Raw genomic sequence first — 21,862 nt, 5'->3', positions numbered from 1 at the left:
CCTGTAACTTATGAACGCTTTGGAATATCTAGAAATTATGATTTTTTTTTGCTTTAGAAATGCAAATCTTTATTTTTTCCATGCCAGAAACCATGGAGAAAGAGCATCCGTGCTGCCTCCTGCACCCATGCAGAACTCACTGACTTCATCAACTTCACCACTAATTTCCATCATGCACTCAAATTCACTTGGACCATCTCTGTCATCTCCCTCCCTGGAGATAGGATTGCTGGAAAAAGCTCCTGGACACAATAAACAGAATGGCCTGTGCTTTATTGATCTAGGATTTATTAAATGAATTCACAAACAGTGACAAATGGTAGCTGTTTACTAACAATGCAGTGTTATTCCATCATTCCTGAAACCCAATGGAAACCAATTTCACTGCACTATTATCTCGAGAATGAATAACAGGACTTTGCAAATATATACTCTTTTGGAACAAGAACTGTCACCGTGATCGCTCAGCCTCCTGCAAAAGAATTCCAGATGATATCATCTCGAACCATCACTGTCTAAAATTAAGTAGCGCTCCCAGACCTCCAGTCACTGAAATCAATACATGCTGTAAATACTAAAGAAATCTCCATGAATCAGCTCGAAATCTCATCACCCCATAACAAGCAGTGTAATCATCGGGTCATCAGCCATTAAAAAGTATGTTACTGTCAGATCAAGGCACTCCATTTCAGTTGAATAAGTGATCACACACCACGAATGAGTTATCTACTTTTGCTTCCCCCTTGAGGATTGTATCTGGTAATCCAGCTAACAGACATTAGGCAACAGAACTGCAGATGGCCCCTGGGTTGCAATCAACCAAATGCCTCATCATTACTCTTCGCAGAATCTTTTGAACTTGCAATTACTTTGTGCATCGATGGATGTATCACTGTAATACAATTTTTTTTAGACAAATCCCGCAGATTCCAAATGAAAGACCGCGGCATATTTGTACACAGGCAACCCAGTGATTAATCCAGGCAAAAGAAGGGAAGCCGTTAGCATTTTTGCTCCTTATTCAGACTGGAGTCTGAAGAAGGGTCCTGACCTGAAACGTCGTCTGTAAGAAAATAAATTAACTTGCTGATTCAGACCAAGAAATTTATCATAACATTAGTTCCTTAAATTAATTACGACTCCCCATACCATACTACACTAGGAAGAAGGATTGCTTTCTTTTTGGGGGACCCTATCCAAGTGCAATCGCACCATGAAGTTCCACAATATCATTGGGTTACCCATTTGAGATCAGGAGTGGATAGCACTGTTAACTTCTAAATTCCTCAACATGAATTCTCAATCCAATTTAATTCCAGCTTCTTCCTCTCCAGTTGTGGCAGTTTAATCACAAATGGGAATACAATCCTAAACAGATTTTTTTTTTTTAGATTTAGAGATACAACGCGGAAACAGGCCCTTCGGCCCAGCGGGTCTGCGCCGCCCAGCGATCCCCGCACATTAACACTATCCTACACACACTAGGGACAATTTTTTACATTGCCCTGCCAATTAACCGAAGATCTCGGAGAAAACCCACGCAGGTCACGGGGAGAACGTACAAACTCCGTACAGACGGCGCCCGTAGTCAGGATCAAACCCGAGTCTCCGGCGCTGCATTCGCTGTAAGGCACCAACTCTACCGCTGCGCCACCATGCCGCAAAATCATACCTGTTCCCTTGCTAAACTCTTAGTGTCACATGGAAATGATAGCCAAAAAGGCACATCAACACCTCTACTTCCTCAGGAGACTGAGGACATTTGGCATGTCTCCAACGGTTCTTACAACCTCCTACAGATGCATCACAGCTTGGTTTGGGAACAGCTCTACCCAAGACCGTGAAAAATTGCAGTTAGTTGGAGATGTAGCCCAGCCCATCACACAGACCAGACTCCCCACAACTGACTCCATCTGCACCACATTGCCTAAAGCAGCTAATATTATCAAAGACTTTTCTCCCTCTGGTCTTTACTTCAGCTCCCGCCAGAATCAGAAGCAGATTCTTCCCCAGTTATCAAGCTTCTGAATGGTCCTTCCATAAGCTGGGGCATAATCCATTTCTCCTCTACCGTTCTGTGGACATTGGACTTTGTCTCTGGAACTGATGCAATATAATGCTAAGAACTATATTTGGCATTTTTCCCATTCCTCTATCTATAGTACTTGATTTTGGTTTGATTAGATTTATGTATAGTGTTATCTGATTCGATTGGATGGCATGCAAAACAAAGCTTTTCACTATACCTTGTTACACGTGACAATAATAAACCTAAACCTATCATACAAAGTCAAAGAAAGTCCTACAGCACATTAACAGGCCCATCAGTCCATACAATCAATGCAGTTCAGCAATGTCTTTCAGGGAAGCACTCCATGTGCCAAATGGCCTGCTTTGTGACATAACGATTCTGTCTACTGTTCCAACTCCAGTCCAACAATCCAGTTGCTTCTTGAATACTCCTGAATGTTATAGACAATAGACAATAGAAAATAGGTGCAGGAGAAGGCCATTCGGCCCTTCGAGCCAGCACCGCCATTCAATGTGATCATGGCTGATCATTCTCAATGTTTCTAGATAGAGTGTTCCATTCAACACCAACCTGCTATAGTACTGATCCAAAGATGTTTCATCCTCAAGGATTTGCCTTCCAGCAAAGTCTATTGTGATCTTATTTGTTCGACGGGATGCATGTCGTAACTCTCTCAATTCCTCATCTTTCTTGCGCAACGCCTCTCGCTCCTGCTTGGAGAGCCATTGGTTGGTGTCCGCCGCAAAGTAATCCGCCTCATCGTCAATGACCAGGGTGCGACGTGCACTGGAAGAGAAGAAATTGTTTCTGTTAGTTTAGTTTAGAGATACAGTGTGGAAACACTTTCCGAATCGGCGCCAACCAGCGATCCCCCCCCCCCCCCCCCACATTAAACACTATCCTATACTCACTAGGGGCAAATTACAATTTCACCGAGCCAATTGGCCTCGAAACCTGTACGTCTTTGGAGTGTGCGGAAGGAAACCGGGGAAAATCCACGTGGTCCCGGGCAGATCGTACAAACTCTGTACGGACAGCACGTCGTCAGGATCGAACCCTGGTCTCTGGCACTGTAAGGCAGTAATTCAACCGCTGCGCCACCGTGCCGTCGAGCAGGATTTACGTTCCAATTTTTAAGTAACTGCTTATGTAATCCGGAGCACGCAAGGATAACTCTGCTGCTTATCCCAAGTTCACGATAGTGCCGTGCTTGATCACCTACGTGGGAGCCAGGCATCTTGCTCCAAACTCCCCCCATTGTCTCACCCTTTCGCATTATAGAATCCCCTTCGGCCCAAACACCCCTCACATCTCTGCACTCACATTCACAAGGTTTGTACGCTCTCCCTGGGACTTTTGTGTGTTTTTTCACATTCCCTTCAACTGGGACACCTACTCTTCATCAACCCTTCCATCTCTCAAAAACAATAGACAATAGGTGCAGGAGGAGGCCATTCGGCCCTTCGAGCCATTCAATGTGATCATGGCTGATCATTCTCAATCAGTACCCCGTTCCTGCCTTCTCCCCATACCCCCTGACTCCGCTATCCTTAAGAGCTCTATCCAGCTCTCTCTTGAATGCATTCAGAGAATTGGCCTCCACTGCCTTCTGAGGCAGAGAATTCCACAGATTCACAACTCTCTCACTGAAAAAGTTTTTCCTCATCTCCATTCTAAATGGCCTACCCCTTATTCTTAAACTGTGTGGCCCCTGGTTCTGGACTCCCCCAACATTGGGAACATGTTTCCTGCCTCTAACGTGTCCAACCCTTTGATAATCTTATACGTTTCGATAAGATCCCCTCTCATCCTTCTAAATTCCAGTGTATACAAGCCTAGTCGCTCCAATCTTTCAACATATGACAGTCCCGCCATTCCGGGAACAAAATACATTTCACGTTGCAGAAACAAAACACAGATTGGGTGACCACTTTACGGGATGCCCCTGTTTAGCTTGCAAGGGCAAGCCTGTGTATGCAGTCACCCGTCTCCTTATCCCACTCTAACCTTTCTGTCTTCAGCCTCCCATTTTCCTCTTATAGTCACAGAGTCATGCAGTGTGGAAACAGGGCCTGCAGCTCAACTTGCCCACATTGACCGACATGTCCCAACTATACTAGTCCCACCTGCCCGCATTTGGCACATATCCCTCTTAATCTATCCATGTACCTGTCCAAATGTTTCTTAAACGTTGCGATACTGCCTGCCTCAACTACCTCCTCCAGCAGCTCATTCCATACACCCACCACCCTCTGTGTGAAAAAGTCACCCCTCAGGTTCCCATTAAATCTTTTCCCTGTCATCTTAAACCTATATCCTCCGATACTTGATTCTCCTACTCTGGGCAAGAGACTGTCTGATCTATTCCTCTCATGATTTTGTACACCTCTACAAGATCACCCCTCATCTTCCTACGCTCCAAGGAACAGAGTCCACGCCTGCTTAACCTCTCACAATAGCTCAGCCTGTCGAGTCCTGGCAACATCCTCGTAAATCTTCTCTGCACCCTTTTCAAGTTGATATTTTTCCTACAGCATGGAGCCCAGAACCGAACATAATGGCCTAAAAGCTGCCTCGCCAACATCTTATAGAACTGCAACATGACCTCCCAACTTCTATAGTCAACTCCTATGATGCCCAAAGCTCGCTTCAAGAACAGCAGATCACTTTCCATACAGGCACGGGCATGTCACCACTCTCAGGACTTAATATTGTATTTAATAATATCTAATAACTACCTTTTTCCTCTCTCCACACATGTGGTTGCACTTTTCTTATTCAGTAGTTTCTTCCCAACAAACATCAAGCTATTAAGCATGACAACCTCTAGATAAACTCCGAACTACATAGACTTGGGGGCACAGTTTTTGTCTTTGCATTATTATTGTTTGTTTGTTATATATGTATCTATATGTTAAAACATCCAATTCCAAGGACATGGTGTCTTATTTTTAAGTATTGCACAAAAATGCTTTCTCTCTTTGTATAGTCCATCAAATCCTTTAGATATTTCTAATACCATTATTTTCCTAGCTTGAAGACAGCACAAGATGAGCTTATGCAACCTGGCTCATAGCCTCATACCCTTTGAGCCCTTTTTACGATTCTAATGAACCTGTGCCGGCAGCGGCAGCGTCTTCGCCCGCCCCGAATCGCGGGGCTTGGGTCGGCCCGCCGCGGACCTTTCACCGTCCGGCACGGCCTGGAATAGGCTGCGGGATTTTCTCTGCCCGGCGGGGGCTTCAATGTCGGGAGCCACGACCGCCCCGACGTGGCAACTTCAACAGCCTGACCGCGTGAGAAGACGGCAGGGGAAGAGAAAAGACATTCTGGCCTTCCATCACAGTGAGGAGGTGACTGGAGGAGACTCACTGTGATGGATGTTTCTTTTTGTTTGGTGTTGGTTTGTGATTGTGTGTGTTATTGCTTATTTTTATTGCTTATTTTTATTGGTCTTATTGTTGGACTGTGGGTAATTTTTCATTTAACTGTGCATTTATGTGTATGTGACAAACAAATTGACTATTGACTATTGATCTTCAAAGGTTAGTAAATCCAAATTTGATATGGTGACCTGAAATGACCACATACTCCAGATGCCTAACCACTGCATCTGCTTAACTAACAAGAGTTTTAGCCTGATTATTTTTATGATCCTCTATGTATCTTTCTAGTCACAATCAGAATGAAACATTGTGCAGTTAGTTCCAATATTTAAAGGTGTTTAAACGTGGTTTCCATTTTTACTCAGTGATTGTCTCATGCTCTCCCTCTTACCTGGTTTTGTCATATTCCAATAGTTTGTCTTTGTGCTTAATGGCCTTCTCCAGACCAGCCTTCAGAACCACTTCCTGATGGGGCAGCAGGTCCCTCTCAGAGGCATCAGGATGCCCCGACGCATCTGCACCCACAAAAATACAACATGTTACAAATTTCTCCTTCATAACATACACACAGTGAACAGGTTTCAAAAAGGAGTCAATACCATCACTGTATACAGGTGGAGTTCTGTGTTTGGTGACTGAGCAAGGAGTCTTAAACAAAAAATCTTTGCCGGATTGCTCAGCTGGTATGTTTTTCACGAGACATTTTAGTATCTAAAAATTTAGAGTGTGGCACGGTGGCGCAGCGGTAGAGTTGCTGCCTTACAGCGAATGCAACGCCGGAGACTCAGATCCTGACTACGGGCGCCGTCTGTACGGAGTTTGTACGTTCTCCCCGTGACCTGCGTGGGTTTTCTCCGAGCTCTTCGGTTTCCTCCCACACTCCAAAGACGTACAGGTATGTAGGTTAATTGGCTGGGTAAATGTAAAAAAATTGTCCCTAGTGGGTGTAGGACTAATAGAAACATAGAAAATAGGTGCAGGAGTAGGCCATTCGGCCCTTCGAGCCTGCACCGCCATTCAATATGATCATGGCTTTTCATCCAACTCAGTATCCCGTACCTGCCTTCTCTCCATACCCCCTGATCCCTTTAGCCACAAGGGCCACATCTAACTCCCTCTTAAATATAGCCAATGAACTGGCCTCAACTACCTTCCGTGGCAGAGAATTCCACAGATTCACCACTCTCTGTGTGAAAAAAAACTTTCTCATCTCGGTCCTAAAAGACTTCCCCCTTATCCTTAAACTGTGACCCCTTGTTCTGGACTTCCCCAACATTGGGAACAATCTTCCTGCATCTAGCCTGTCCAACCCCTTAAGAATTTTGTACGTTTCTATAAGATCCCCCCTCAATCTTCTAAATTCCAGCGAGTACAAACCGACTAGTGTTGGTGTGCGGGGATCGCTGGGCGGCATGGACCCGGTGGGCCGAAGGGCCTGTTTCTGCGCTGTATCTAAATCTAAAATCTAAAAATCTACTGATGTAGCTGCTAAAAGACTTGAGCAAAAGTACTCTGAAGATTTTTTAGTGGCGGTGGAATCCCACTGAAGGTTGTGGTAATTATGTAGGATGATCCATTGATTGTGCAAACTGGGAGGTGGAACGCAAGGCCAAGGAGAGCCCTATCCTTATTCTGGCCGGGATTTACTGTTTCTAATAAAGGTGCTGTTCGACTTAGTTCACAGGTTCAGATCCTGCCAAGCAATTCACAGACAACAAATATTGTTTGAGGTGGAGTTAGGAGTGCAACGTAAAAATACATTTGCACGTAGGCTCCCCCAAACTACAATGGAATTATAAGCAGATCGCCAGTTTTAGAGAAACAGAAAGTGTGGAGGAACTCAGTGGGTCAGACAACATCTGGGGAGGGAAAGAACAGACAAAGTCTTGGGTCCGAACCCTTCTCCAGCCTGAAGAAGGGTTCAGACCCAAAAAACATCACCTCCATTCCTTCTTCAGATGCTGCCTGACCTGCTGAGTTCCTCCAAAACTTTGTGTTTTGCTCAAAATGTCAGCATCTGCAGTTCTTTGTGTCATCATATTTAATGATGTTAGCTGAGGGGTGGTGATCTGGCCAGGAAGCACTAACCAGGTCATGGGATTTACAGTGAGAGGGGTTGAATGGTAGATGGAACCAGGTGGGAGAAGGAAAGGTGGGGATGGCAACAGAGGCTGGGCATTGATAGGTGGAGTGAAAGTTTAAATGTAAAATCCAATCTAAAAGACTGTTCCCCCATAAAGCACCATTCACTCAGCACTCAGTCTGAAGAAGGGTCTCGACTCGAAACGTCACCCATTCCTTCTCTCCTGAGATGCTGCCTGACCTGCTGAGTTACTCCAACATTTTATGAAATAAATTCAATCAGCACTGCAGTAAATCCCCAGCATTGGGAGTACTGATGCAGATTAGGCGGCAACTTGGTCAGCATAGACAAGTTCGGCCCAAGGTCCTGTTTCTTTGTTGCGCAGCTCTATGACTCTTATGACTAAGGCTGACTGCTTCTTCTTTGTTTGTCAACCAGTGCTTTTCATCATTGAACAATCAATAATCTCACAGTAAAATTTTGGGTTTGATTTAAAAATTGGAAAACATGATGGAAGTGACATTATTGATGCATGGGAAACATACTTCTCTACAACATACTTATAATTCTCTACAATGGCGGCGCGCACGGACGCAGCGGCTCACAGCTCTCCCTTTCGGTGCGTTTTATGTGTGTTATCTGTGTTATGTCTGTTAGTCAATTTTAGTCATGCAAACCAGGAAAATCAGGCAAATCCTACCTACAACCGAAAGGACCTTCTGATCATAGGATTCCAGTGCAATCGGGACCTTGTGCGCGAATTTCCACACCCGCGAAATATACCGGAGGAGATAGCCAGGACACCGGGCGCTCCGTGGATAGTTGTCGGCGCGAACAGGCGTCGCAGGCGGAGGAGAAACAGGAAGCAAAAGCGAGGATGCCGGTCCGGTAAACTTGCCAAGCTAAAGAGACAGCCACACAAACCACCGCTACCCAGCATGTTCCTCACCAACGCCAGATCCATCATCAACAAAATGGACGAACTAAAACTGCTGATATCAGCAAACAAACTCGTGGAGGACTGTTGCATTCTCTTAGTAACAGAGACATGGCTTCATCCACTTATCCCAGACGGAGCCATTGAGCTAGCCGGGCGTACAGCGTTTCGTTGGGACAGAAACATCGACTCCGGTAAGAGCAAGCGGGGGGGGGTTATGCATTTATGTGCACAACAACTGGTGCACTAACATCCAAATCATAGATAGCCACTGTTCTCCTGATCTGGAGTCCCTAACAGTTAAATGCAGGCCTTTTTACCTTCCTCGCGAATTTACAGGGGTTATAGTAACAGCAGTCTACATCCCACCGAATGCTAACGCTAGCACAGCTTTAGGCTACCTGCTCGGTGCAATAAACTCACAACAGAGCACATATCCAGAAGCAGCCCACATCATAGCCGGGGACTTCAACCATGCAGACCTAAAGTCAGTTCTCCCGAAACTTGAACAACACATAAGATGTGCTACCAGGGGGAAAAACACACTAGACAAGGTTTACTCAAATATTAAGAAGGGGTTCAGGTCAGCACCACTACCACACCTGGGGCAGTCAGATCACCTGTCCATATTCCTAACCCCAGCATACACCCCACTCAGGAGGAAAGCTCCAGTCACCATAAAGACTGTTAAGACATGGCCTGAAGGAGCTTCCTCGCAGCTGCAGGATTGCTTCGAAAGGACCAACTGGGATATTTTTGAGGATCAGGACTTGGAGGAGTACACATCAACTGTACTTTGCTACATCCAAAACTGTGTTGACAATGTCACCGTCGACAAACGCATCCGGTTGTACCCAAATCAAAAACCCTGGATGACAAAGGATGTCAGGTCTCTCCTCAAGGACCGTAACACCGCCTTCAGGTCTAGTGATAGAGCTCTATACAGTGCTGCTAGAACCAACCTGAAGAGAGGCATCAAGGATGCCAAAGCGTCCTACAAGAGGAAGATTGAAGACCACTTCTCCAACAATGACCCACGGCGGGTATGGCAAGGCATCCAGCACATCACCAACTACAAGACCAGCAACCGCACGACTGCCGACGGCGACGCCTCGCTGGCTGAGGAACTTAACTGTTTCTTTGCTCGTTTCGAGGTGAAAGCTACAGTGGCAGACATTACACCCTCTCCAGCACCTGACAGCAACACCTTCACTGTGCAGGAGTATGATGTTAAGCGCGTGCTCAGAGCAGTGAATCCCAGGAAAGCTGCAGGCCCCGATGGTGTGACGGGCAGAGTGCTGAGGGAATGTGCAGACCAATTATCTGAGGTCTTCACAAAAATCTTCAACCTGTCCCTTTTAAAATCCACCATCCCTCCCTGCCTGAAGTCCGCCATAATCATCCCACTGCCGAAAAAGTCTGTCATCAGCAGTCTTAACGACTACCGTCCGGTAGCACTCACACCGGTCATCACAAAGTGCTTCGAGAGACTGGTCCTGCAGCACATCAAAGCCAGCCTCCCACCCACCTTCGACCCACACCAGTTTGCCTACAGAGCAAATAGGTCTACAGGGGATGCCATCGACACTGCTCTTCACACTGCACTGACCCACCTTGAACACCAGGGGAGCTATGTGAGGATGCTCTTCCTCGACTTCAGCTCTGCCTTTAACACGGTCATCCCGAGCAGACTGGTCACCAAACTTTCCGACCTTGGATTTTCCCAAACCATCTGCAAATGGATCAAGGACTTTCTGACCAACCGCCCCCAGACAGTCAAAATAGGCCCTCACCTCTCCTCCACCATTACACTGAGCACCGGCTCACCACAGGGCTGTGTGTTGAGCCCCATCCTTTACTCCCTCTACACTCACGACTGCGCCCCCACCCATCCCACCAACACCATCATCAAGTTCGCGGATGACACGACTGTGGTTGGACTCATCTCAGAAGGAGATGAGACAGCCTATAGGGATGAAATCCAAAGGCTGGCAGCATGGTGTTCAGTGAACAATCTGGTCCTGAACTCCTCCAAAACAAAGGAACTTATAATTGACTTTAGGAAAACCAGTGGAGATTACGACCCACTCTACATCAATGGGGTCTGTGTGGAAAGGGTACCAGCTTTCAGGTTCCTGGGTACGCACATCGCAGAGGATCTCACCTGGTCTACCAACACCATCACCACAGTAAAGAAGGCACAGCAGAGACTCCACTTCCTGAGGATCCTCAGGAAAACCAACCTGCAGGAGAAGCTCATGTTGTCCTTCTATCGCTGCTCCATCGAGAGTGTGCTGGCATACTGTATAACCACATGGTATGCCAGCTGCTCAGAAAAGGACAGGAAGGCCCTTCAGAGGGTCATCACGACGGCCCAGAAAATCATCGGCTGCTCACTGCCCTCCCTGGAGCACCTGTTCAGCCTACGCTGCCTCAGTAGAGCAGGCAAAATAATAAAAGATCCATCCCACCCCGGCCACCGTCTGTTTGTTCATCTGCCCTCTGGTCGACGTTTCAGGTCGATAAAATCCCGAACAAACAGACTTAAGAACAGTTTTTACCCCAGGGCCATACGAGAACTGAACACTACCTTTGCACTAGGCAACACTAAAAAATCTTTGTACTTAACATAATTGTATTTAATTGTATTTATGTATTTATTTGTTTTTGCATTTATTGCATATATGTTTGTACGCACCGTCAGGATTGGCTATTTTTTAATTTCGTTGTACTCGTTGCAATGACAATAAATGAATATTATTATTATTATAGAAACATAGAAACATAGAAAATAGGTGCAGGAATAGGCTATTCGGCCCTTCGAGCCTGCACCGCCATTCAATATGATCATGGCTGCTCATCCAGCTCAGTAACCTGTACCTGCCTTCTCTCCATACCCCCTGATCCCTTTAGCCACAAGGGCCACATCTAACTCCCTCTTAAATATAGCCAATGAACTGGCCTCAACTACCTTCTGTGGCAGAGAATTCCACAGACTCACCACTCTCTGTGTGAAGAAATGTTTTCTCATCTCGGTCCTAAAAGACTTCCCCCTTATCCTTAAGCTGTGACCCCTGGTTCTGGACTTCCCCAAAATCGGGAACAATCTTCCCGCATCTAGCCTCTCCAACCCCTTAAGAATTTTATATGTTTCAATAAGATCCTCCCTCAGTCTTCTAAATTCCAGCGAGTATAAGCCTAGTCTATCCAGTCTTTCTTCATATGAAAGTCCTGCTGAACGCACTATGGGAACTACACTCGCCCCCCTGCAGGACCTATACATCAGGAGGTGCAGATCCAGAGCCAGCAACATTATGGGGGACCCCTACCACCCCAGCAACGGACTGTTCCAGCTGCTACGGTCAGGCAAACGCCTCCGCTGTCACGCTGTGAAAACAGAGAGGATGAGACGGAGTTTCTTCCCACAGGCCATCAGGACTGTTAACTCTCATATCACCAGGGACTAATTTAATTTACTGTATTAATTTATTTTTGTGTTAAAATTTATTTTAATTTATTTATTTTTTTCTATTCTGTTTTGTAGTTTAGCACAATCCACAGGCGTTGCCACTTTCATTTCACTGCACATCTTGTATATGTATGTGACAAATAAACTTGACTTGACTTGAATCTGGAGGCGCATGTGCCAGGGTGAGATATCTTTCGGGTCATGCCCCATTCACGATGCAGTGTAATTCAGCATGGGCTTGGCACTTTACCAGGAAAAAACACGCTAAGGAATTAATCCACATCACACAGCTCATTACTGCAATGAGTGATTGGCACCTACTGACTTCATAGCAACACATACAAGCTGTATTCCCTGCACAGACTGAACCTGCATTTGCAAAAACAAGATCAAGATCATAATGTTAAAGGGAAATATTGCAAATAATTGGCAAAACCCTCCAGAAAGGCAAAAATGATTGGTTGAAAGATACAGCATGGAGACAGGGCCTTGGGCCCACCAAGACCACGCCATCCATTGGTTCACACTGCTTCTATGTTATCCCACTTTCTCATCCTCTCCCAAAACTGGGGGTACTTTGCAGAAACGACAAGAAGTGCTGGAGTAACACAGCAGGTCAGGCAGCATCTCTGGAAGCCTCGGATAGGTGACATTTCAGGTCAGGACCCTTCCTCATATTAATTGCATGAGGGAGGAGAAAGCTGTGAAAAGATGTGGGGTGGGGCAAGGCCTGGCAAGCGATAAGTAGATGCAGGTGAAAGGGGTTTTTGGTCAGCAGCTGGGTCAACAAAGGCCAGAGATTAAAAAAAACAAAAGGCTGTATGATAAGGAGAGAAGAGGAGTGAAATGTGAAGCCAGAGGGAGGTATACAGATGGAAGGGAACAGAGGGCCAGGATAGTGTGACAAATGGGTGCACATCTGAGTGGGGCAGTTATCTACAATTGGAGATTTTAAATGTTTATACCGTTGAGTTGTAAGCTACCCAAGTGGAATCTACAGAGGCAATTTACAAAGCCAATGAACCCACAAACCCGCACATCTTTGGGATGTGGGAGGAAACCGGAGCACCTGGAGGAAACCCATGTGGTCACAGAAAGAAAATGCAAACACCACCCAGAGCCAGGATTGAACCCACGTCTCTGACACCGTGAAGCATCAGCTCAACCAGCTGTGGCATCCTATTGATTTAAGATTATCGGTAAAAGGACCAATCTTCCGCGAAGTGATTTAGCAATAAGTTTCACAGGATTTAGATAAATAGTTGAAAGTACAATATTTGTGGTGCAATAGAAATTGAAGTAGGCAAGAGGGACTATTGTGTCACATAAAGATCAGTACAGGTATTTGAAATCAATTGCTGGCTCAACAAGCGAGATAACCATTTAGGCGGTAAAGGAACATTCATGTTGCAATGGACCCAAAATGCTGGAGCAACTCAGAGGGACAGGCAGCATCTCTGGATAGAAGGAATGGGTGACGTTTCAGGTTGAGACTCTTCTTCAGACTCATTCATGTCGCAAAATTAGGGTGCATGATATTATATGCTATAGATTTATTGTTCAACGTCAGAAAACACAAGTTATGTGTCAGTCGCAACTCAGTTGATGATATTCTTCCAGAGCCTGGAGATCATGGGTTAAAGGACCCACTCCCAAGATGGAGGTGCATAATAGACATTGAGACGTTGTACTGGGACCACACTGCATTGTGGGAGCTGCTGACTTGCAGATGAAACGTCATACTAAGCATATTCCTCTTGGGCAAACATTACAGATGGCAGGGTACTATTTCAAACCAAACACATACAAAAACAGCTGTTGTTTATGTAGTGTATCTCACATCACAGAAGGTCCCGAGGTGCTTCGCAAAATTGTTAGCAAACAAAATTTTACACCCAGCTGTGTAAGGCAAGACCCAGTCCAGAGATAGGTTTTAAGGAGTATCTCAAGGGGAGGAAGAGAGGTTGAGAATATTATTGTGTAGGAAAGAACTGCAGATGTTGGTTTAAATCGAGATAGACACAAAATGCTGGAGTAACTCAGCGGGACAGGAAGCATTTCTGGAGAGAAGGAACGGGTGGCGTTTCGGTTCGAGATCCTTCTTCAGTCGGTTCGAGACCCTTCTTCAGATTAATCAAATATTATTTGCAAATGTTGGGTATAGACTGCAGAAGATGCAGTTCCAAGTGGTACAACAATGAAGAGGCCAGATTGAGAGCAATCTCAGGGAACTGTAGGGATAAAGATTACAATGATACGGAAGAGAGTTTAAAGAAGAATATGCTCCATTCCCAGAAAAAAAAAAACCACAGAACAATGTGGAAGCAGCATCTGAGCTGTAAAATGCAGGAACCACCCCATCACGACTGTATTTGGTGATCAAGGTCAACCTTTACAATTTTAGTTGACATTTTACTATATCAGTTTGTACTTTGATCCTGGAACTTTAATCCTGAAATAGATGGCATTGTTTCATTAGAGCACTTCGAGTAAAGGGTGGCACAATGACAGGGCAGGTAGTGCAGCTGCCACACAGCTCCAGGGTCATGGGTTCAATTCTGCCATGTTCCCCAGTACTGTCCAAGATTACACATTGCCCATGTATGACATTTCTCCAGGTGCTACAGTTTCCTCCCACTTTCCAAAGCCTTGCTTGGGAGTTAAGATCGTCAGACAAAGGAGCAGAATGAGGCCATTCAGCCCATCGAGTTGACTGGCTGTTGTAAATTGCCACTGGCATTGCAGTTGGCAGGAGAATTGACCAGAAGATGTTGATCTGCATGAGACAATAGGCTACATGGAAATAAGTGGGAAAGGGGAATGGTCATAAGGGTTAGGAGTAGAATTAGACCATTCGGCCCATCAAATCTACCCTACCATGGCCTTCTCCCCATAACCCCTGACACCTAATTAGATTGTACTAATCAATAATCTTTATATCTCAACCTTAAAAATATCCCCTGACTTGGCCTCCACAGCCTTCTGTGGCAAAGAATTCCACCGATTCACCACCCTGTCACTAAATACATTTCTCATCATCTCCTTCCTAAAAGAACGTCCTTTAATTCTGAGACTCTCCTACGAGTGGAAACATCCTCTCCACATCCACTCTATCCAAGCCTGGTTGGATTGCTCCAGGAATCAACATAGATTATTGTAAGAAAATTTGAAATGTTAAGGGCAGCACGGTGGCGCAGCGGTAGAGTTGCTGCCTTACAGCGAATGCAGCGCCGGAGACTCAGGTTCGATCCTGACTAAGGGGGCCGTCTGAACGGAGTTTGTACGTTCTCCCCGTGACCTGCGTGGGTTTTCTCCGAGTCCTTCGGTTTCCTCCCACACTCCAAAGACGTACAGGTATGTAGGTTAATTGGCTGGGTAAAATGTAAAAATTGTCCCTAGTGTGTGTAGGATAGTGTTAATGTGCGGGGATCGCGGGGCGGCACGGACTCGGTGGGCCGAAGGGCCTGTTTCCGTGCTGTATCTCTAAATCTAAAAAAAAATCTAAGGGATAGAATTCCAGGGGCTTTGTCCTTTCCCAAGTCGGACATTTTGCTGTGCTGCAAGTTCATTGTGACATTCCCTTCCATGACAGAGGGCCGGGGTAGAACCCAGCCTGTTTCTTGACAAAGGAAGAAGTGAACAGTTTCAGACCCAAGCCAAACCCGTCTCTCCTGATGCTCACGAGCTCCTGCTTGCCAGGAAAGATAGGTGATAACCAGTAAAGATAAAACCTTGGGGGCCTGATGTATATTTAATATGTTACAAGGGTAGATTCTTGCAGGATCATCCAGCTAATAGCTATTAATATCAGCAATGAACTATCAGCTCAAATGGTCTTTCCTGTCCTGCGAAGGTATTTATTTCACAAAATGCTGGAGTAACTCAGCAGGTTAGGCAGCATCTCTGGAGAGAAGGAATGGGTGACGTTTCGGGTCGAGACCCTTCTTCAGACTGAATATCCGAATTGCTTCTGAATATCCGAATACCTTCGCAGGACAGGAAAGACCATTTGAGCTGATGTTCTTGCTCCACACACACCTTCCCCCAACGCCTCTTCATCTAAGTTGATTCTGCTTACAACCCTTTCACAGTCTGAAGAAGGGTTTCGACCCGAAACGTCACCCATTCCTTCTCTCCAGAGATGCTGCCTGACCTGCTGAGTTACTCCAGCATTTTGTGAAATAAATACCTTCGATTTGTACCAGCATCTGCAGTTATTTTCTTACATTTCCTGTCCTGTGAGTTCATTGTGATGTTCCCTTCCAAGGCAGGAGCCCAGGATTGTACCCAGTCTAATCCTTGACAAAGGCAGCCCAATGATCAGCAACTGAGCTCAGTGCGATCTTGTCTGCACGACCATTGCATGCTACCTTTCACAGATCCAGCAGAGAACAGTGATTTAAGTTCATGAGATATGCAGTGAGTCACTAACCAGCAGTCCCCATGAGTTTCTTGCGCAACTTTTGACTCTTGTTGGAGTCGCGGACAAGGATTTCCTGCTCCTCTTTTGTGCAAACCTACAAGAAATACATTCATTTTTGTAAGTAAATATTCTTTCAGATGCTCCTCTTTACATTAAGTTAGGAGAAAATTTCCCTTTTCAAAGGAATCACAAAATGTTGGAGTAACTCAACAGGTCAGGCAGCATCTCAGGACTGAAGGAATGGGTGACGTTTCGGGTCGAGACCCTTGAAGGGTCTCGACCCAAAACGTCACCCATTCCTTCTCTGACATGCTGCCTGACCTGCTGAGTTACTCCGGCATTTTGTGATACCTTCGATTTGTACCAGCATCTGCAGTTATTTTCCTACACTCCCTTTTCATCAAGCCTCACTGTGCCACGTAAAATCAAGCTTCCAGATCTCCAGTATCCCAGAGAGACTGCCCTGAATTAACAACTCAAAAGTGCAATTTCAATTATTGTCCCCTTACCCGAGGTACCCAGATATATAAAGGAGCAATTTGAAAAACAAATACAACAACATTCGGCCCTTCGAGCCAGCACCGCCATTCAATGTGATCATGGATGATCATTCTCAATCAGTACCCCGTTCCTGCCTTCTCCCCATACCCCCGGACTCTGCTATCCTTAAGCGCTCTATCTAGCTCTCTCTTGAATGCATTCAGAGAATTGGCCTCCACTGCCTTCTGAGGCAGAGAATTCCACAGATTCACAACTCTCTGACTGAAAAAGTTTTTCCTCATCTCCGTTCTAAATGGCCTACCCCTTATTCTTAAACTGTGGCCCCTGGTTCTGGACTCCCCCAACATTGGGAACATGTTTCCTGCCTCTAACGTGTCCAACCCCTTAATAATCTTATACGTTTCGATAAGATCCCCAGAGACTCGGGTTCGATCCTAACTATGGGTGCTGTATGTACGGAGTTTGTACGCTCACCCCGTGACCGTGTGAGTTTTCTCCAGGTGCTCCAGTTTCCTCCCACAACCCAAAGATGGAGGTTAAATGGCTCCTGTAAATTGTCCCCAGTGTGTCGGACATTGTATGGGTGATTGCTGGACGGCGCAGACCCTGTCGGCCGAAGGGCCCGTTTCCACTCTGCATCCCTTAGCAGTAACCCAAACAGTGAGCAGTTCTACATCACAGCACAGTAGTCGGGCCTCAGTGCAAGTGGTCCTTCAGGCAGGAATGCCGCGCACTCACCAGCATTCCACAGAACATGCAGGGTCCCGATCCTTCCTGCGCACAGACAATGCGGCCGCAGCCCAGGCAGTTGTTGATGAGGCTGTGCGTCTGCCCCAAGCAGTCGCAGGGATGGCGGCCCGGGAGGATGACCGTCAGTCTGTCCTCGCCCTCTTGAGTGTACAGGGACAAGTATTTTGTCTTCTTCTTGGAAGAACTCGCCTCCTGCACCTGGTACAAACAGAAGCAAAAGGTTACATCTAAGAAACCTGGCAGCTCCCACAAACACCGAGGAGGTAATAAAATCATAGACTGTGTCAGTATCACTGTGGGATGAGAGAGTGGTACAGCAGAGTAATGGGCCCTTCGACCCACCACATCATGACAACTTTTATGCCCATTGACATTAATACCATTTGCCTGCATTAGGTCAGTTTCCTTCTTGCCTTGCCTATTCAAGGGCATACCCAAATATCTCTTATATGGAATCATTGTATCCAATTCCACCGCCTCCTCTGGCAACGAGTCCCAAATATCCTTGGAATTATTAGCACCTGATCAATAAAGGTGAAGGCGGAAGAAACAGGAAGATACCGAGGAGAATGGGAGGGGTAGGTTATCCTATCACAAGTGGCTAAGGAAAATTAAAATTTGTATTGCTTGGAGTTGTGGAGAATAATGGATGATTTGTGTAAAACGGCGGCACGGTGGCGCAGCGGTAGAGTTGCTGCCTTACAGCGAATGCAGCGTTGGAGACTCAGGTTCGATCCTGACTACGGGCGCCATCTGTACCGAGTTTGTACGTTCTCCCCGTGACCTGCGTGGGTTTTCTCCGAGATCTTCGGTTTCCTCCCACACTCCAAAGATGTACAGGTATGTAGGTTAATTGGCTGGGCAATTTTTTTTTTTTTAATTGTCCCTAGTGGGTGTAGGATAGTGTTAGTGTGCGGGGATCGCTGGGCGGTGCGGACCCGATGGGCCGAAGGGCCTGTTTCTGCGCTGTACCTCTAAATCTAAATCTAAATCTAAAAAGGAACTGCAGATGTTGGTTTGTACTGAAGATAGACACTAAATGCTGGAGTAACTCAGCGGGTCAGGCAGTATCTCTGGTGAAAAAGAATAGGTGACGTTTCGGGTGGGAACACTTCTTCAGACTGAAAGATAAGAGGTGGAGCGGGTGGGGAGAGGGAGGGAACTGGAGGAGAGGTGAGGCCCGAACAAATCATGGCCGGCAACAGGTGACCTCAGGAAGGGTGGAGATACTGCCTGATTCACCGAGCTACTCCATATTGTGTCTATATGAGAGTATAGTCTGAAGAAGGGTCTCGACCTGAAACGTCACCCATTCCTTCTCTCCTGAGATGCTGCCTGACCTGCTGAGTTACTCCAACATTTTGTGTCTATATGAGAGATGATTTTATTGATACATACAAGGTACTGTGATAGCACAGCAGAATAGATGTCAAGAGGGTGCCCTGTCATTGGTGGGAAAATCCCAAACAAGGGGTTATAAAGTTAGAAGGGCAGTCAAAAAAACTGAAGTGCATGGGGCTGGTGGTGGGGGGGGAATGAAGAAGAGGGCTTCTTCCAGAGGGTGGTGAATCTCTGAAACTCCATGCCCTGGAAGGTTGTGAAGGCTGAACCATCAAGGGTATTTAAAGAGGAAGTAGATACATTTTTGAAAGATCACGGAATTGAGAGCAATAGTTCAACTGAGCTTTAATGTCATTTGTGCAGAGCACAGTGAAATTCTTTTTGCATAGATCATACATACAGCAGTCACCATATTTTGGGGCTATTTACAAAAGTCCGAAAGAAGACTGAATGGTCTCCAAATTTGAGAAAGGATAGTCTTGCTATTGAGGGCGTGCAGCGTAGGTTTACTAGGTTAATTCCCGGAATGGCGGGACTGTCTTATGTTGAAAGACTGGAGCGACTAGGCTTGTATACTGAGGAAAGCTGAGGAGTAATATAATTAACTGTTGTTTAAAACTGATTTTAAAAAAGGTAAATAAAAAATAATTTAATCCCGTGCAGGAGTTGAGTACAAAAGAAACAAAAGAGTTAACACTCAAGTTAGTCCAATCGGGGAATAATTTTGTTTTATAAAAGTGAGAGAAAATCTATAAAACTCATCCCAAGACACTTTGGAAGCCAATTGAAATATTCAATCTCAGTGCATATAAACATAGCACAAAAAGTAAGGAAATTTGTGTTTGGTAGATTATTTCTTTGTTGTAACAATGCTTCTTGGCAATAAATCTTATACCGTTGGAAAGCCTGTTTATTTCCCTTTTAAATGGTGCTACATTTGTAAGGAACATGCATTTGTGGGATGAGCAGCAGAGCTGAGTATATGGGTTGCGCCCATGAAAAATTTGCCAAATCTTCTCTGCCAATGCCAAACAGCTTATTCTGCTGTTGCGATTGACTCTTGTTTTGAGCTTCTGGTACCCCCAGGTGCTGACAATCAGGTGCCTGATTGGCACCTGATTGGCAGCATACGTGAGCATGGGCCCTGCTACAGTGGTCAGTAGGTGTCTGCTCCAAGAATCGGCATGCCACGTTTGACTGATCTGGATAGGGCCCGTGCGATAGGGCAACTTCAAGCTGGTGTTCCGCAAAACCAAGTTGCGGCATTATTTGGAGTGAGCCCTAGTACCATCTCCAAAGTGAAGGCCAAGTTCCATATAACGGGGGATGTCAGAGACAGGCCGCGAAGTGGGCGTCCCAAGAAGACGACACCCGAAGAAGAAGACCATTTCCTCACCCTGTCAACACTTAGGAACCGTAGGCTGTCTTCTACAGATTTGCAGTCAAGGTTTGCAGGACGATATGGCCGACGGCTCTCTGCCCAGACAATTCGGAACAGACTGCACGCAGCCGATCTCCGGTCTCATAGGGCTGCCAGGAGGCCTGCCATGACTGCCCTTCACCGTCAGGCCCGTTTGCGCTGGTGTCGGCAACACGTGCACTGGAACCTGAACATGTGGAGGAACGTTATGTTCAGCGATGAGTCCAGATTCTGCCTAAGGCAGTTGGATCATAGGGTCAAAGTGTGGAGAAGACGCGGAGAACACTATGCTGATTGCTGCACCGATAGAGTAACATCTTTTGGTGGAGGCAGTGTGATGGTGTGGGGCGGCATCTCTCTCACTGGAAAAACGAGGCTTGTCATCATTGGAGGCAATCTCAATGCAGAGAGATATCGAGATGAGATTCTGCAACCAGTGGCAATCCCATATCTCCACAATCTGGGACCGAACTCTATCCTCCAAGATGACAATGCTCGCCCCCACAGAGCAGGGTTTCTCAGAGACTACCTCCAGAGTTTGGGAGTGGAGAGGATGGAATGGCCTGCCAGCAATCCTGACCTCAACCCCATTGAACACTTGTGGGATCAGCTTGGGCGTGCTGTTCATGCCAGAGTGTCCAACACAACCACGTTGGCTGACTTGCGACAAATGCTGGTTGAAGAATGGGATGCCATCCCACAACAGTGTGTGACCAGGCTGGTGACCAGCATGAGGAGGAGGTGCCAGGCTGTTGTGGCTGTGTATGGTTCTTCCACACGCTACTGAGGCTCCTGTTTATTAAATGAATAAATTGTTAAATTGCCAATATGTCTTGTTTCTTCAGACTTCAATCATCCAATCCACCAAACAACACCGAACAAGAGTCAATGGCAGAATAAGCTGTTTGGCATTTGCAGAGAAGATTTGGCTGATTTTTCATGGGAGCAACCCACATACTCAGCTCTGCTGCTCATCCCACAAATGCATGTTCCTTACAAATGTGGCACCATTTAAAGGGGAAATAAACAGGCTTTCCAACGGTATAAGATTTATTGCCAAGAAGCATTGTTACAACAAAGAAATAATCTACCAAACACAAATTTCCTTACTTTTTGTGCTATGTTTAGTAATTTTCTAATCTGACCAGGGTTAAGGGCATAAATTTGCCCATCATCAAGCAAAATAGCAGAATACTCAAGAGGCTGAATGACTCTGAATCATAAAGTCAGCTCAAGTCTCAGTGCCTTGGCATCATTTCATAAGTTCTGAGAGCAGAAGTTCCATTCGGCCCATCAAGTCAACACTACTATTCAAATATAGCTGATCTATCTTTCCCTCTCAACCCCATCCTCCTGCCTTCTCCCCATAACCCCTCACACTCTTACTAATCAAGAATCCGTCAATCTCCATTTTCAAAATACCCAATGACTTGGCCTCCACAACCGCCTGTGGCAATGAATTCCACAGACTCACCATCCTCGAGCTAAACAAATTTCTCTTCATCTCATTTCTAAAGGCA

At 45.9% G+C, this 21,862-nt stretch overlaps 1 protein-coding gene across 1 annotated transcript in view; it reads right to left on the bottom strand.

Annotated features, from left to right (window-relative positions):
- The window catches only part of trip4 (thyroid hormone receptor interactor 4), a 112,687-nt gene that overhangs the window by 84,420 nt on the left and 6,405 nt on the right, over positions 1 to 21,862 (bottom strand). Inside the window, exons 4-7 of the mRNA XM_078429731.1 lie at positions 17,570 to 17,779; positions 16,340 to 16,424; positions 5,810 to 5,933; positions 2,603 to 2,818 (exon numbers count right to left, since the gene is read on the bottom strand). Of these exons, the coding sequence (XP_078285857.1) occupies positions 2,603 to 2,818; positions 5,810 to 5,933; positions 16,340 to 16,424; positions 17,570 to 17,779 (635 nt within the window). The remainder of the gene's footprint in view (positions 1 to 2,602; positions 2,819 to 5,809; positions 5,934 to 16,339; positions 16,425 to 17,569; positions 17,780 to 21,862) is intronic.

Source organism: Rhinoraja longicauda, chromosome 38, assembly GCF_053455715.1.
Source record: "Rhinoraja longicauda isolate Sanriku21f chromosome 38, sRhiLon1.1, whole genome shotgun sequence".
Classification (NCBI taxonomy): domain Eukaryota; kingdom Metazoa; phylum Chordata; class Chondrichthyes; order Rajiformes; family Arhynchobatidae; genus Rhinoraja; species Rhinoraja longicauda.
The sequence above is the reverse complement of the archived record's forward strand: the minus strand, read 5'-3'. Positions and strand labels throughout refer to the sequence as shown.